Source organism: Vicia villosa, linkage group LG1, assembly GCF_029867415.1.
Source record: "Vicia villosa cultivar HV-30 ecotype Madison, WI linkage group LG1, Vvil1.0, whole genome shotgun sequence".
NCBI lineage: Eukaryota > Viridiplantae > Streptophyta > Magnoliopsida > Fabales > Fabaceae > Vicia > Vicia villosa.
In genome coordinates, this window is record NC_081180.1 from 41,637,406 (window position 1) to 41,653,337 (window position 15,932).

General features: G+C 35.2%; 2 protein-coding genes across 3 annotated transcripts; one reads left to right on the plus strand and one right to left on the minus strand.

Annotated features, from left to right (window-relative positions):
- Positions 1-1,998: 1,998 nt before the first annotated feature.
- LOC131604874 (fructose-1,6-bisphosphatase, chloroplastic-like) lies at positions 1,999-8,706 on the minus strand. Of its 2 annotated transcripts, none has more exons than XM_058877294.1 (4): positions 8,630-8,706; positions 3,111-3,447; positions 2,509-2,905; positions 1,999-2,399 (listed from the first exon to the last, which is right to left on the minus strand). In XM_058877294.1, the coding sequence occupies exons 1-4, from the start codon at positions 8,704-8,706 to the stop codon at positions 1,999-2,001; spliced, it is 1,212 nt and encodes a 403-aa protein (XP_058733277.1). The 2 variants fall into 2 exon arrangements, with proteins under 2 accessions (XP_058733277.1, XP_058733274.1); XM_058877291.1 differs by having other exon boundaries at positions 3,111-3,450; positions 8,627-8,706.
- A 5,528-nt stretch (positions 8,707-14,234) lies between these two features.
- LOC131635398 (nicotinamidase 1-like) lies at positions 14,235-15,734 on the plus strand. Its single transcript, XM_058906022.1, has 5 exons — positions 14,235-14,433; positions 14,642-14,825; positions 14,909-15,042; positions 15,165-15,350; positions 15,449-15,734. The coding sequence occupies exons 1-5, from the start codon at positions 14,293-14,295 to the stop codon at positions 15,539-15,541; spliced, it is 738 nt and encodes a 245-aa protein (XP_058762005.1). The 5' UTR covers positions 14,235-14,292; the 3' UTR covers positions 15,542-15,734.
- Positions 15,735-15,932: the final 198 nt, after the last annotated feature.

Here is a 15,932-nt window from a genome sequence, read left to right on the forward strand (position 1 = left end):
CTTTAATTTAAAGTTTAATATTTTTTTTATTATGTATAGTGATCTACTAATTTATTTTGATCTTTTAACTTAATTTTTTTTTATATTAATCATTTAACTATTCAAAACGTATTATGTTAGTTTTTTTAATCTAATTAGTAGCGAAAAAATAAAAATTAGTCGCTAAATAAATAAAATTTTAAAGAATCTTGACGAGTTAAGAAATTACTATTAACTTTTTTTAAGGTAAATAACCAAAATGAATTTATATAGTAAAAGAATAGAGATATCAATCTCATTAATTTTTTACTTTTTTGTACATTTTATTTTACTTTATTATTAAATTTTTGTTATATATATATATATATATATATATATATATATATATATATATATATATATATATATATATATATATATATACATATATATGTATACATATAAAAAATATTCATATGTTTGACTTTATTGTTAATTAAGATGAAAATCAAATATTTTTAATAATTTAAAAAGTTTTATTCAATAAAGATTTTTGTATGCTTTACTTTATTATTAATATTTTGTTTGTAAAATATATTAATATAGATGGTATTGTTTTTTTTAGTTTTGTATAAAAATTATTCATATGTTTGACTTTATTTTTAAATAAAATAAAAATCAAATACTTTTAAACATTTAAAAAATTTTATACAATAAAGACTTGTTTGATGTTTTACTTTATTATGAAATTTTGGTTATAAAATAGATTTATATTAAATGGAATTATTTGTAAGTTTTATATAAAAATTATTTATATGTTTGACTTATAGTTGATGAGATAAAAATGAAATATTTTTAATAATTAAAAAAATTATATACTAAAGAATTGTTTGATAAATAAGAGTAGAAATATTTCAGGCCGTCCGAAAAAGTCGATGGTCTAACCTACTTAAAGAGTTCAGTTTAATTCATTTAATAAAAAAATCCGGCTCAAATATTTTTAAAAGCTATTAATTTATATAGTCGGACTAAGATTTATAGAAAAGTTTATTAAGTATATTAGGTCGACCAATTTAAATGTAATCTTATTTATTATATTAATTTACAAATTAAATATATATAATTGTTTTTTGTAAAAGATTTATGAAAATTGTAAAAAATCATTCAAAACAATAGTATTCCAAAGAAGAAAAGAAAGATGAATCTTTTTAACTATGTGTACATAATTAATTTTTATAAAATACATGAAAATTATAAAAAGTCATGCTTGATGATTTAAAAATAATTGCATTAAAAAAAAATCTTTTTAAATAATAATTTTCTATAAATATATAATAAATTTGAAAGTAATTGGTAGATTTATTTATTAAAAATTGAATTTGAAAAGTAATACTAAGAATAATTAGTTGTGTATAGCCTATAAAAATTGGATGTACAAACTCTACAAAATAGACTTTTATGTTGTCTAATATGTCAAGTGGATGTTTAGAAAGGACATGTCATCCTCAAAATAAAGCCTTTTATTGGTAATAAGTCAAATTTAAGTCTTAATTTTTATAATTAGGTCTGACTGTTTAAATAAAGCTCGGCTCGGCCTGGTCTATTGGTCTGACTGTTTAAATAAAGCTCGGCTCGGCCTGGTCTATTTTCACTATTGTGCGTAAGATGAGATAGAGACGTAATATGATAAATAGTTGAATAATGATATGATAAAATAATAACAAAATAGATAATATTATCCCATCAAGTTAGCTCTGTTGGTAGTTACGTAGGAACATCAGATGCAGAGATGCGAGTTACGTAATAAAAAATATGATATCACTAATTTATCGTTTCTTCTATTTGATATATGCATACACTTATAAGACATTTTCATTACAAAAGGGATTGCCCTTATACTCTTATAAATATATTAAGATTAAAATACTTATTATCACGGTTATTACTAGAAGCCATTGTGAATAGGACTTACATTTTATCACGATTTTTGTTAATTTGGAAACATGAAGGTTGAACATTAAAAATTTCAATATTCTAACCTCAAACCTCATAACCAGGATTTACTTTTTGTTGTACATCTCCATAACTTTCCAACTCTTCCATATCTTCCAAACTCCCCAAAAAGAGAGGAAGTCTTTGGTGAAGTTTAACTGGTTGAAGTGAAAGAATCCTACTTTTTCCATCAGACCCTCTTCCACCAGCTTGCTCCACAAGGAAACTAAGAGGGTTTGCTTCATAAACAAGACGAAGATGGTCCCTCGGATTCATAGCCACACCCCCATACAACAAAGTTCGATGGAGATCCGCCACCAGAGAACATATATACCTTGCAGAGTACTTCTTAGGATATCTACCTTTTCCTTGTCTCACAGTATCTATATATTTCCTTAAACCTTCCGGCCAATCAAAATATCTTGCATCATTCACAGAATATATTTGCCCTGAGTGACAAAACAAGAGAGCAGTCAACAACAGCAAATTAGTATCGGCTTGAAATGACTTATTTGATCTTATCTACTGACATAAACACTTATGAGATGAAAATGTTACCGCGGGGAGGAATTTTAATGTTTGGATTTGTGAGAATGAAGTCACCCGTTGAGCGGTCGAGCGTGAACGCGTGTGTACCAGAGCCAAATGTGATGCAGAGTATAGTTGCAGATGAATATAGAACATAGCCAGAAGCTATCAGCCTATTCCCACTTTGGAGTGAATTCAGCAAAGCCTTCTCCTCTGTTGGTAGATTATCTAGCTCCTCAAGGCGCTTATAAATACCGAAAATAGTACCGGTTGGAATGGATGCATCGATGTTTCGAGAGCCATCTAAGGGATCTGTCACAACCACATATGGACCGTCGTCACTTATCCAAGTTGGTAGATCACTCTCTTCAGAAGCCATGACAGCTACTTTTCCAGATTTTGTAAGTGAGGACAAGATAATTTCATTCTGCAATGATGCATGATTGGGGGATATAACAAGTTGGCAAATAATGAATAGAAATAATTTGGATATAACAAACAACATTCAAGACTAATACAATATGTATCAAAAAAACATGTCTATGTGTCAGTGTCTGTGTCTGTGTCCGTGCTTAAGACCAATTGAGATAAAAACCCTACTAATCCAGATATAAGAGTGAAGAAAAACAGACCGATATAATATCAAGAGGCTTTGGAGCATCCCTATCAGAACCAGTGTTTGGAACATGAGCGAGACCCGTTTGTTTTCCAATAGTATAATTGAAAGGAGAAGCAACAAGAGCTGCAATTCTCTTGCAAGCATACTGTATGTGATCAATCAACAGCACCAAATCATCATTCACGCCAATTCCTCCTCCCTTGCCCAAATACTCTATCAATGTGACAAACCCATCATCGCCTGCTACTGTGGATGAAGATGGAGAAGAATTACCCACGGCAAGTAGTGGGTTCACTCTGATTCTAGCACCAGAAAGTGAAGACATTGTTGGGGAGTAGAAAAGGGTGGTGTAACAGTTATAATTTCAAATACAGAGGAATAAGGTATTGTATTATTAATATCAAGATTCAACTTCTAGTGTATAACTTAGAAGGAATCAAAGGGTTACAAGCAATGGAATGATAAGGAGAGAAATCTCAGTGTGAGGAAGAAAAGAGAAGAATATTCTCAGACAAATCATTCACACCCTCAGTCTCAATCCCAATACTATAAATACTAGGGTTAATGGATGAACCCATGCAGCTTGCAAGAAGGACGACGCGTCCTCATTCCTCTGCCCACTTCCTGATTTTGTGGCTGCCTAACCATTTTTGTCTTATTCTCATTCTTTTCCACCTGTCCTTTCTGCTGAGGTGGCTTTCTCATTACAATACCTTCCCCTTTAAAATCAACCTTGTCCTCAAGGTTGAAGTTAGGATACTGTTCAGTCATCTCTTGCACATCTTCCCATGTTGCCTCGTCTCTGCTCAAACCATCCCATTGAATCAGCACCTGCGAAATGGTTTGATCATGTCTCATGATAGTCCTCTGTTGAATTACTGAGGCCGGCTGTAATATAGGTCCCAATTCATGTGTTGTCAACGGCAAAGGAAGGTATGGCTCAGTGTGCAATCCTTTGAACGGTTTCAATTGAGATACGTGGAACACCGGATGAATACGTGCCTCAGAAGGTAGCAACAGTTTGTAAGCCACTTGTCCTATTTTCTCACTAATAGTAAAAGGGCCAAAATAACGCATTCCCAATTTCTGATTTTTTCTCAAAGCCACAGAATTTTGCCGATAGGGTTGTAACTTCACCAATACTTGCTCCCCCGCTGCAAATTGCACATCTCTTCGGTGTTTATCAGCTCGTGTCTTCATAATTTGTTGGGCACGTTTCAGATTGAGTTTCAATTGTGCGAGTAATCGATCTCTGTCCAATAATTGCTGTTGAACACCCACAACATCAGTTGGGGAATGATTGTAACGGCTAATAGTAGGAGGTGGTCTGCCATATAATGCTTGGAAAGGAGTCATGCCCAAGCTAGTGTGAAAAGCTGTATTATACCAATATTCAGTCCAATCAAGCGCTCTAAACCAGGACTTAGGATTTTGAAATGTGAAGCATCGCAAATACATCTCGACACATTTGTTGAGAGCCTCGGATTGGCCATCCGTTTGAGGGTGGTATGCGGAGGACATTGCCAATGTAGTGCCTTGTAACTGAAAAAGATCCTTCCAAAATTTGCTCATAAACACTTTATCCCTATCTGAAACAATTGACTTCGGCATCCCATGTAATTTAACTACGATGCGCATAAAAGCTTCAGCCACCGTCCTGCTATTGTAATCAGTTTTCAAAGGGCTGAAGTGACTGTACTTCGTCAGCCTGTCAATGACAACCATGATGACTGTGTATCCATGTGAAGGGGGTAACCCGGTGATAAAGTCCATCGCCACATCTTCCCACACTTGATCTGGTATGGGCAATGGTTGCAGCAATCCCGCGGGAGCTCTAGTGTCGTGCTTGGCCTGCTGACAAATGAGACAGTTTTGGACAAAATTTTTGATATCCTGTTGCATATTCTTCCAAAAGAATTGAGCTGAAATACGAGCCATAGTGCGTGCGATTCCTGCATGTCCACCCACAGGAGAAGAGTGGAACTCAAGTAACAATTTGGAACGCAATTGAGGATCATCTGGAACCACAATTCTGTCTTGCCAATACATCAAACCGTCTTTCATGTTGAAATTGTGACCCTGTATAGTGTCAGAATTTTGAAGTTGAGCTTGTAATTTACTGTCCTTTACTGTACTGCTGCGTAATTCAGCCAAGAGTGCTACTTCAGGTTTGGACCATGCCATCAAGCAAACTCTGGAAAGTGCATCTGCTGCTACATTTTCTTTGCCCGGCTTGTATTCAATTGTGAAGTCATAGCCAATGAATTTATGTAACCAAGCTTGTTGTTCAGGCGTTTGTAGCGATTGGTCCATCAAACTCTTCAAACTTTTTTGATCCGTCCGTATGATGAACTTATGCCCCAATAAATAGTGTCGAAATTTAGCAATTGCCTCTGTGATAGCAAATAATTCCCTTGTATAGGCTGATTGTTTCTGCATCCGTGGTACCATCTTTTTCGAAAAAAACGCAATTGGATGCCCAAGCTGGCTTAACACAGCGCCCACTCCCGTGCCCGATGCATCCGTCTCAATGGTGAAAGGTATTGAAAATTGAGGGAGAGCCAGAACAGGTGCAGTAGTAATAGCAAGTTTCAATTTATCAAAAGCCGCAGTAGCCACAGTCGTCCACTTGAAGCCCTCTTTCTTCAGCAAGTCCGTAAGAGGAGAAGCAATTGTGGCATAACCCTTAATGAATCTGCGATAATATCCAGTCAAGCCAAGGAACCCTCTGAGTTGTTTGACGTTAATAGGTTGTGGCCACTGTAAAACCGTGTGGATCTTGTCTTTGTCCATAGCCACACCTGAGCCAGAAACTGTATGGCCTAAATAATCCACTTCCATCATGCCAAAGGAACATTTGGAGAGTTTAACAAACAAACGATTTTGTTGTAAAATCTGCAAAACTGTTTCTAAATGTTGGATGTGAGCATCAAATGATGGGCTATACACCAATATATCATCAAAAAAAACCAATACAGACTTTCTCAAGAACGGTTGAAATATTTGATTCATGAGACATTGAAATGATGCTGGGGCATTAGTTAAGCCAAAAGGCATAACTAACCATTCATAATGACCCTGATGTGTTCTAAAAGCTGTTTTGTGTCGATCACTAGGCTCCACCAAGATCTGATGATAACCTGATCGCAGATCGAGTTTTGAAAACCACTTAGCACCAAATAACTCATCCAAAAGTTCATCCACAGTGGGCATAGGAAAAGAGTCTTTCACAGTGATTGCATTGAGAGCTCTATAATCTGTACAAAACCTCCAAGTCCCGTCTTTCTTTTTAACCAAAACAATTGGTGAAGAAAATGGGTTGCTACTTGGTTGGATAATACCTTCGGTGAGCATCTCTTGTATCATGGATTCAATCTGTTCCTTCTGGCTCTGTGGGTACCTGTAAGGTCGCACCTTGACTGGACCTTTGCCTGGCAGTAATGGAATCGTATGATTTTGAGCTCGCGGAGGTGGTAACCCTGTAGGTTTCTGAAAAACCTCTTTGAATTTGTTCAGCAAATTGACTAGATCCGGTTCCATGATTTGGGGTAGCTCTAACCAAGAGTCTGTTTCAGTGAATTGATCCGTTTGTTGAATTGAAAAGCAAGCTTCAATTGCATCAGTATGGTATAATCTCCTCATGTGATGTAATTGTGCTTGTTGAGGGCTCTGACTTCTTTCTCCTTGTAATGTCACAAACTCACCTTTATCAAAAAATTTAATGGATAATGACTGATAGTCTGCTACATGTGGTCCCAATGTAGCTAGCCAAGTGGCTCCTAAGATCAAATCCGCTCCAACAATAGGCAATAAATACACAGGAATCTTGATGTCATGATTTTGGACAGCTACACACAGTTCAGGAATAGACCCCTCTGGACTTAGGGAATTACCATTTCCTACCAAAACTTTAAAGAAAGGTGCAGGAGCTATCTCCATTTTCAAGAATTGGGCAATTCGAGGTTGGAGAAAATTGTCTGAACTACCCCCATCCACTAAGATCTGAATAGGTAGATTACCAATATGTCCTGTAAACTTAATAGTTCCAATACCCGTTGCTCCTTTCAAGGCATTAAAAGACAAGTGCAATTCTAATTGTTTATCCTCCACTGCAGACGGAGGAGGCTCGCTGTTTTCTTCAGAATCACTTGCAGCCTCTTCTACTTGTAATATCATCATAGTTTTATTAGGGCATTTATGGCTAAATGACCACTTCTCATCACAAGTATAGCATAACCCTTTCTCCCTTCTAATTTGCATCTCGGCAGAACTCATTCTTTTGACATTTTGGTTCTTTGGCTGGAAACTCGTGGGTTTTGCATTTGGAGTAGGTAATAAGGGAGGAGTAGTGGTTCTGTTTGGGTTTGGGTTTTTGAATGTGTTAGGTTTGGTATATGAGTTGTTGAGTTGGTGTTTGGGAACAGGTTTGCATTTTTCTTCAAAGAGTTTGGCCAAAGCAACGGCTCGTTGAATGCAGGTCGGTGTTTGAGCTAAAACTTCTCTTTGCAAATCCTGTTGTAAGCCACTAACAAAACAGTCAAGTAATGCTTCAGTACTAACACCATACACTCGATTTGCCAAAGAAGTAAATTCCAGGTAATACTCAGCAACCGTAGCTTTTTGTGTCAGCTTGAATAATGTCGCACGAGGACATTCATAGCACGAAGGGCCAAAATCTATCTCCACAGCACGGGTAAAGAGTTGCCATGATTGGAAGGGGTTTGTACGTTGCATCATTTGATACCAAGGCACCACTTTTTGATCCAAATGAACAGCCGCAATCGTCAAACGCTCCGCATCCGGAATGTTGTAATATTCAAAGAACTGCTCAGCTTTGAAGATCCATTCAATCGCATGGGAACCATCGAATCTGGGAAATTCGAGCTTAACGCTTCTGGTTTGAAAAGGGGGTCGAAGGCGTGAGTTCCTATCATCATGTTGTGAGTCCGCTGCGTTCTTCAGAAGAGATTCGACTGCCGATTCGATTCTGGAAAGGCGGTGGTCATTGTCTGTCTCTAAAGAGTTGATTCTTTTTGCTTGTTCGCGGTCTCTGAGATCCATGGCGTCGAAAAACTTGAGAAGCTGTGACTGAACATCGTTCTTGATTTCCTCTTGGATTTCTTTCAAGTGAGCGAAATCAGACATGATGTAATGAAAGCACCAATGTAACAGTTATAATTTCAAATACAGAGGAATAAGGTATTGTATTATTAATATCAAGATTCAACTTCTAGTGTATAACTTAGAAGGAATCAAAGGGTTACAAGCAATGGAATGATAAGGAGAGAAATCTCAGTGTGAGGAAGAAAAGAGAAGAATATTCTCAGACAAATCATTCACACCCTCAGTCTCAATCCCAATACTATAAATACTAGGGTTAATGGATGAACCCTTGCAGCTTGCAAGAAGGACGACGCGTCCTCATTCCTCTGCCCACTTCCTGATTTTGTGGCTGCCTAACCATTTTTGTCTTATTCTCATTCTTTTCCACCTGTCCTTTCTGCTGAGGTGGCTTTCTCATTACAGGTGGGAGTTTTTGATTGGAAAGATTGAAGCTTTGGTTGGAAGGTGAGAAGTTGATAGAAGGGTTGTGTTGGAGCTGAATGCATAGTGATAAAACTTATCCAAGTTTCATCAAAATGTTTTCATTTCCATTTGCGGTCACATTTTCCCCCAATTTGTAGGGGATCCTTTTTCATATATTCCCAATTTGTGGGAGTTTATGCAATTTTATAAAACCGGATTGAACCGATCAGTTAATCCAGTTCAACCTCGAATTATAGTCTAATTTGATTTGGACCAACAAATTAATAGGTTTATAAAATTGAAAAGTAACCACAAAATTGAGATTAGTTTTGCTGAGAATAAATATATTTATTTTATTAAATTATTTAATAATATATACTTTTTATTAAATTTAATATGGAATTCAACCACGATTTAACCGGTTGAATCGATTGAACCATAACCTTCTTGGCAGTTCATTCTAATATCTGATTTTTAAAACAATAACTTTACGTTAGAAGAAAAATAATATATAAACTAATATTTTAAGATGTGAAATTGTTTCTTAATCATCAAATAATTTATTAGGTACTATTTTAATTTTTAATTTCAAACGCTTCTATTATTTATATAGAATTAATAACATATAAAGCCTTAACATTTTATGAGATTGGATTTACTACCTTTATTATTTTTTATTTTGTGACTTTTATGTCTATAGTCCATATTTGGATAAGAGAGAGAAAGTATTAGAAGATGTAATTCATTATTTTAGTAAGAAACTCTATGTTTTACAAGGTTGTGTTCGACCTAGTCGAAGTAGTTGTAGACTACAAAGTCGTAGAGTTAATTGTGTTTATATAGTTGTTGTGTTGAAATGTGTAAGTAAGTATTCGATAGAGTCGAATACTGCATCTTGTAAAGTGTATGTTTTAGTTGCCTATATATACAAGTAACGATGTAAATCATAAGTAGCAACTTCATAATAGTTTTTTTCTCTCTCTCTCTCTCTCTCTCTCTCTCTCTCTCTCTCTCTCTCTCTCTCTCTCTCTCTCTCCTTCTTCTTTTTCAATTTCTTGAAACCCTTAATTGTTCCAACAAATTGGTATCAACAAGTCCGGGTTACGATTCAAAATGAATTTGTAATGGCAAATGGAAACACAACATCAATACAATTTCCAACAAATCTACCTCTTTTCAAAGGTGAGAACTACGAAAGATGGATTTGACAGATAAAGATCATCTTCATATTTTAAGATGTGGCTGAAATCGTGAGTGATGAAGTACATGCATTGGAAGTGAATGCAAATGATGTTCAGAAGGCTGCACACATGGAACAAAGGAAGTAAGATGGAAAATATCTTTCTTTATTCACTAGTGTGGATTCAAATATTTTCGAGAAGATCACTGAAGAACAAACGTCCAAAGGAGCGTGGGACAAGTTGAAGAACTTGTACGATGGAGATGAAAAACTAAAGGGAGTGAAATTGCAAACGCTAAGAAAGTAGTTTGAGATAACACATATGAAAATAAGATGAAACATTACTGATTTCTTCTCAAGATTAGTGCTACTCACTCACCAGATGAAGGCGTGTCGTAAATCGATCAATAATTTGTAGAAGATTGAGAAAGTGTTGAGATCTCTTACTGCAAATTTTAACTACATTGTAGTGTCTATCAAAGAGTCCAAGAATCTAACTGAGATGAATTTAGAAGAACATCAAGCTTCATTAGAGGATCATAAGATGAAGCTGAAGCATAGGAATTCAGAGAGGGAGAAGGTGGCTGAAAAAGCATTGCAAGCAAGATTCATCAAGAAGTCTAGAAAAGAAAAGGAAAAGCAAAGAAATAATCTTTCTAATGATGAGAAGTCAAGCAAGAATTCAAAGAATCACAATTAATCCACCAAGAAAAACATGATCAATAAGTACGCCAGGAAGATATTTGAAAAGAAGCAGGTGCAATGCTATAATTGTCAAGGATTTGATCTTTATGATTGGGAATGTCGAAAAAGAAGGAATCAAGAGCAAAAGATAATGAAGAAGTGCAATATGCACATGTTGTGAAGGACATGATGATGTGGTGCTCATGACCAATACTCAATCAAGAGATGAACAAGCCAATATTTGGTACCTGGATTCAAGATGCAGTAACCACATGATTGGTAATAAAAATTGTTTCACCAAGTTAGATGAATTAGTTAAGAAAGTGATAAATTTTGTAGATGGCAAGCATGTCATATTAGGTAGAAAAGGAAATATATCTATAGTTAGAAAGGATGGTCGGAAAGCCAGTATCAGTGATGTGTTGTACGTATCTTCAATGACAAGTAACGTGATAAGCATATGCCAATTACTTGCAAAAGGTTACAACATAAAGTTTGAAAAGAATCAAATGAAGGAGTATGATGGTGAGGGGATGATATCCACAAACAAGTGTAAATTGCATGTCGAGAAACAAAGTGGATGCAACCTAAAGAAACTGAGAATTAATAGTGGAGGTGAATACACCTCTATGGAATATGCAAGATATTGCAACGAGGAATGTATAGAGCATGATGTCATTGCACTATATACACGTCAGCATGTTGGTATAGCGGAGAGGAAAAGTAGAAGTATATTGAACATAGTTAGGAGTATGTTGAAAGCTAAAGAAATGCCAAAGAGATTTTGAGAAGAAGCAGTTTCGACAGCAGTGTACATACTTAATAGATGTCCAACCAATAAGATAGTTGATAGGAAACCTTATAAGGCTTGGACATGACTGAAGCCAAATGTTATTCATCTTAGAGTATTTGGATCATTGTGCTTCAGGCATGTATCTGAACAATTAAGGAAGAAGCTAGATGATTGAAGTCATGACATGGTGCTCATAGGTTATCATTCGAAGGGTGCATACAAGTTGTATTAGCCAAATGATGATAAAATAATGATCAGTAGAGATGTTCTGGTGGACAAAAGCAAAAGGTGGAATTGGACTTAAGAGTAAGTTCGACATTTGCAAGAGACATTTCCTATTGTGCTTGAAGTAGGCCAGCAAAATAAAGACATAACCAGTAAAAATGAAGAGCAACTCCAGCAGAGTGTTAGAAGATCGACTATAACAAGAGCTAAGTCGACAAGGCTAGCTGAATATGAGATATTTCCATAATAAACACTTGATGCAGATAGTGATCTCATATAAGAAGCGTTGATGATGGCTGAATTTGAACCAATTAATTTGAATCATGCTATGACTGATTCAAATTGGTTGACAACAATGAAATAAGAGCTCATGGCAATTGAGAGAAACAAGACTTGGGAACTTGTTGAAAGATTTAGCGAAAATCCAATTGATGTGAAGTGGGTGTTTAAGCACAAATTGAGGCCAAGTGGTGAAATTTCCGAGTATAAGGAAAGACTAATGACAAGAGGTTTTCTACAAAGGCCCAGTATTGACTTTAATGAAGTCTATGCACTTGTTGCAAGGTTGGAGACAATCAAGATTATTGTGTCGACAACAATATACAAAGGATGGAATATACATCAATTATATGTAAAATTAACATATCTGAATAGACCATTGGAAGAAGAGGTATATGTTAGTCAACCACCCGAATTTGTAATCAAAAGACAAGAGTAGAAGGTGTACAAATTGAGGAAGGCCATATATGGCTTGGAATAGAAGAATAGACAACTTCCTGATCGAAGCAAGTTTCACAAAGTGTATTTCAGAACATGAAGTATATGTCAATGATGTCGACATGGTGAGTCGAATTATTCTATGCTTGCACGTGGGTGATTTGTTACTCATAGGTGCATATGAGGCAGCGATATAACAATCAAGTAAAAACTAATGCAAGATTTTTAAATGTTCGACCTAGAGAATTTGTCATATTTCTTAAGGATGGAATTTAAAGACACAAGTGAAGGAGTGTTCTTGCACTAAAAGAAGTATGCTCAAGATATCTTGAAAAGATTCAAGATGAACAACTTTAACACAACAATCACACTATTGGAGACATGAGAGAAGTTATGAAAAGAAATAAATGACGAGTTTGTAAATGTGATATTGTACAAACAAACCATTGGATCCCTAAGATATTTATGCAACATCAGGCCATATATTTATCAACGTGTCATGTTGTTGAGCATATTTATTGAGAAGCCACTGTGCGTCATCTCACTTAAGTCAAAAGGGTATTGAGATACATAAAATGTACTATAAATCATGGTGTGTTAATACAAAGGCAGAAGAATACCAGTACAAATGCAGAAGTATAAGAGTGTTGCATACTACATATTCATGATTAGAGGTGCTTCAATCTCTTGGAGCTCAAAAAAGTAAAGCATTATGGCTTTGTCATCTTGTGAAGTTGAATATATAGTTGCATCGTATGCAGTATGTCAAGCAATATGGATATAAATGCTGCTAGACGAGCTCAAGATCATGGAACCCAAGAAAATGAAGTTGTTCGTCGATAACAAGTTAGCTATCCACTTGGAAAATCATCATGTGTGTCATGATCGAAGTAAACACATAGATATGAAGTATCATTTTCTTAGGGATCAAGTAAATAAAGGAAAGCTTGAACTTAAGCATTGCAAGACAAGATGGTAACTAGCCGATATACTCACCAAACTCTTGAAGAAACTTAAATTCAATGAGTTAAAGAGAAGCATTGGGATGAGAGTCCTTGAAAATATGAATTATGAGGTGTGTTAGAAGATGTAATTCATTGTTTTAGTAGGAAAGTCTATGTTCGACAATGTTGTGTTCGACCTAGTCAAAGTAGCTGTAAACTACAGAGTCGAACATAGTTGACTAGAGTTAGCTGTATACGACAGAGTCGAATACAACATATAGTTATTCTGTCGAAGTGCGTAAGCAAGTATTCGACAGAGTCGAATACTACCTTTTATAAAGTGTATGTTTTGGTTTCCTATATATACATGTAACAATGTATATCATAAGTAGAAACTTCGTAATAGTTTTTCCTCTTTTCTCAATATGTTCGACTTAGGAGGGGTCAAACGAGGAGCATTTTTACACTTAGGAGATTTTTCTTTTGAGCAACACACCTTTGTGAGAGACACACTACATACTCACCAAAAGTCTTAAGGTGATAGGTGAGTGGACTCTCCCACTTATAAATGCTCAAGTTTCCACATTCCTAATCAATATGGGATTTCCCCACATTACTCACACTTGTAATTCTATTCCCCACTTATATGATAACGGTATTTTAAACAAGATTATTTTTGTAAATAAATTACTAATGCATCTTGAATTTTACAAATTATATTATATTGAAAAAAAAAAAAAAAGAAGAAAAATAAAACTTTATTAGTAGAATCATATGGAGTATATTTAATTAATAGAGTCACGGATTTTAAATTAAAGAGTGTTTATAAGTAGCCATCAAGGATTCAATGTTACGTCTTAAAATTTTCTCCTATAATTTTTTATCAAGAATTTTCTCGTATTTTGAATTGAGAAAATATTAAATTAACATTCAAAGTTAGATAAACTTAGCGATCAGTGACTTGGGTGGACAAATTTTTTGACTTTATGTTACATTAGATAGAGTCACGGATATCATTATTTATAGAGGTCGTTTTCCCTTCACTTACGCAATACTGTATAGTTTTGGGTATCATAATTACAAAAAAAAAGATAAACAATAGTGTGACATTGAAGAGGAAACCAAGATGGTGTCACACACAATTGAACTTTTGAAGAACGAGATTCCTCTGGAACAAGAGTCAGTGGTTTTAGCTGAAGACACTGTAAATGGTCTTGTTCTTGTTGATATCATAAATGGCTTCTGCACAGTTGGTGCTGGAAATCTGGTATCTATTCAACTACTTTAGATACTTTTTCATTTACAAGTCTTAAATACTTAAGAGCCACAAAGAGATCCAATTGTGTTGCACGGTGTGAACACGTAGAGCTATTTGACATAAAATTCTCCGTGTTATGACACCGTGCAACAGTCATAGAAGAAGATCCATATGCTTGTTTTTAATTGCTTCTCAATTTTGATATAAATGCTTTCAGGCACCGAGAGAGTCCAATAAACAAATTTCAGAAATGATCAGTGAATCAGCAAGGCTAGCGAGACTGTTCTGTGAGAAGAAATTGCCAGTTATGGCTTTTCTTGATTCTCACCAGCCTAACAAGCCAGAGGAGCCTTATCCTCCTCACTGTATTGCTGGGACTGATGAATCAAATCTAGTTCCAGGTTTAACAATTATTCATATATTTTTCACTAGGATTTTTTAACTACTTTCTTGCTGTCTTATGTTTTAATTTATGGAATTGTAGCCTTGAGATGGCTAGAGAATGAAACCAATGTAACAATCAGACGTAAGGACTGTTTTGATGGATTTGTTGGCTCAATGGAAGAAGATGGCTCAAATGTTTTTGTAGATTGGGTGAAGAAGAATAAGATCAAAACAGTGAGTATAACTTTAATTCTTGAATTATGATCTTTTAATAATATGTTGGTATCATCTTGAATCTCGGTCTTACTAAAATAACAAACTTGTTAATTTACTGATAATTAACGGGTGAATTGAAGGTGGTGGTTGTAGGTGTATGCACAGACATATGTGTTCTGGATTTTGTATGCTCTACAATGTCTGCTAAAAACCGTGGTTTTCTGAAGCCTCTAGAGAATGTGGTGGTGTATTCGAATGCATGTGCTACCTTCAATGTCCCTCTTGAAGTAGCCACAAATATCAAAGGAGCTTTAGCCCATCCTCAGGTACATGTGTAACAATCACAAACTGTTAATGAGTGCATTTTACTAATTTAAACATACATTTTTTAAATAAAAAAATTGAATTAATGTCCAATTTGCAGGAGTTTATGCATCACGTAGGTCTGTATATGGCCAAAGAACGTGGAGCCAAGATAGCAAAACAAGTGCTGTTCGGTAAAGTAGAGAAAGTATAAGCCTGCTGGGTGGCCCTTATCAATAAAACTCTGATATATTTAAGGTTTGGTTGGTCTAAAAAGTAGCAAATGGTCTTACGTGGCATATTATCATATGTAAAATATAAGCAGCACTTTAGTCCCTCCCTCTTTTGGAAGGTTTGTACTTAAGATTGTATGTACTTCTTGTGAAAGTCTAAATTTAATGGCAAATAACAACCGGTAATGCATATATATTTTACTTGCATTTTAAAAATCAGCCAAACAAAACTTCTTTAATTATACTTGCTTTTCCTTTCTGAATAGATTCTTACTCACTTTCAAATTAATTGAGATAATAAAAATTATCCCAAAGTACATTGATTCATGAACCTTGGATGTCCAACTATATCACAGGAAGTGCTTGTGATGT

Coding starts and splice junctions, on each gene's coding strand:
- LOC131604874 (XM_058877291.1), bottom strand. CDS start 8,706: ATGCATTCAGCTCCAACACAACCCTTCTATCAACTTCTCACCTTCCAA. Junction 3,451..8,626: donor TCTTTCCAATCAAAAACTCC/CACCTGTAATGA, acceptor AAATTATAACTG/TTACACCACCCTTTTCTACT. Junction 2,400..2,508: donor CATTAAAATTCCTCCCCGCG/GTAACATTTTCA, acceptor TTTGTCACTCAG/GGCAAATATATTCTGTGAAT.
- LOC131635398 (XM_058906022.1), top strand. CDS start 14,293: ATGGTGTCACACACAATTGAACTTTTGAAGAACGAGATTCCTCTGGAA. Junction 14,826..14,908: donor TGAATCAAATCTAGTTCCAG/GTTTAACAATTA, acceptor ATGGAATTGTAG/CCTTGAGATGGCTAGAGAAT. Junction 15,351..15,448: donor GAGCTTTAGCCCATCCTCAG/GTACATGTGTAA, acceptor TCCAATTTGCAG/GAGTTTATGCATCACGTAGG.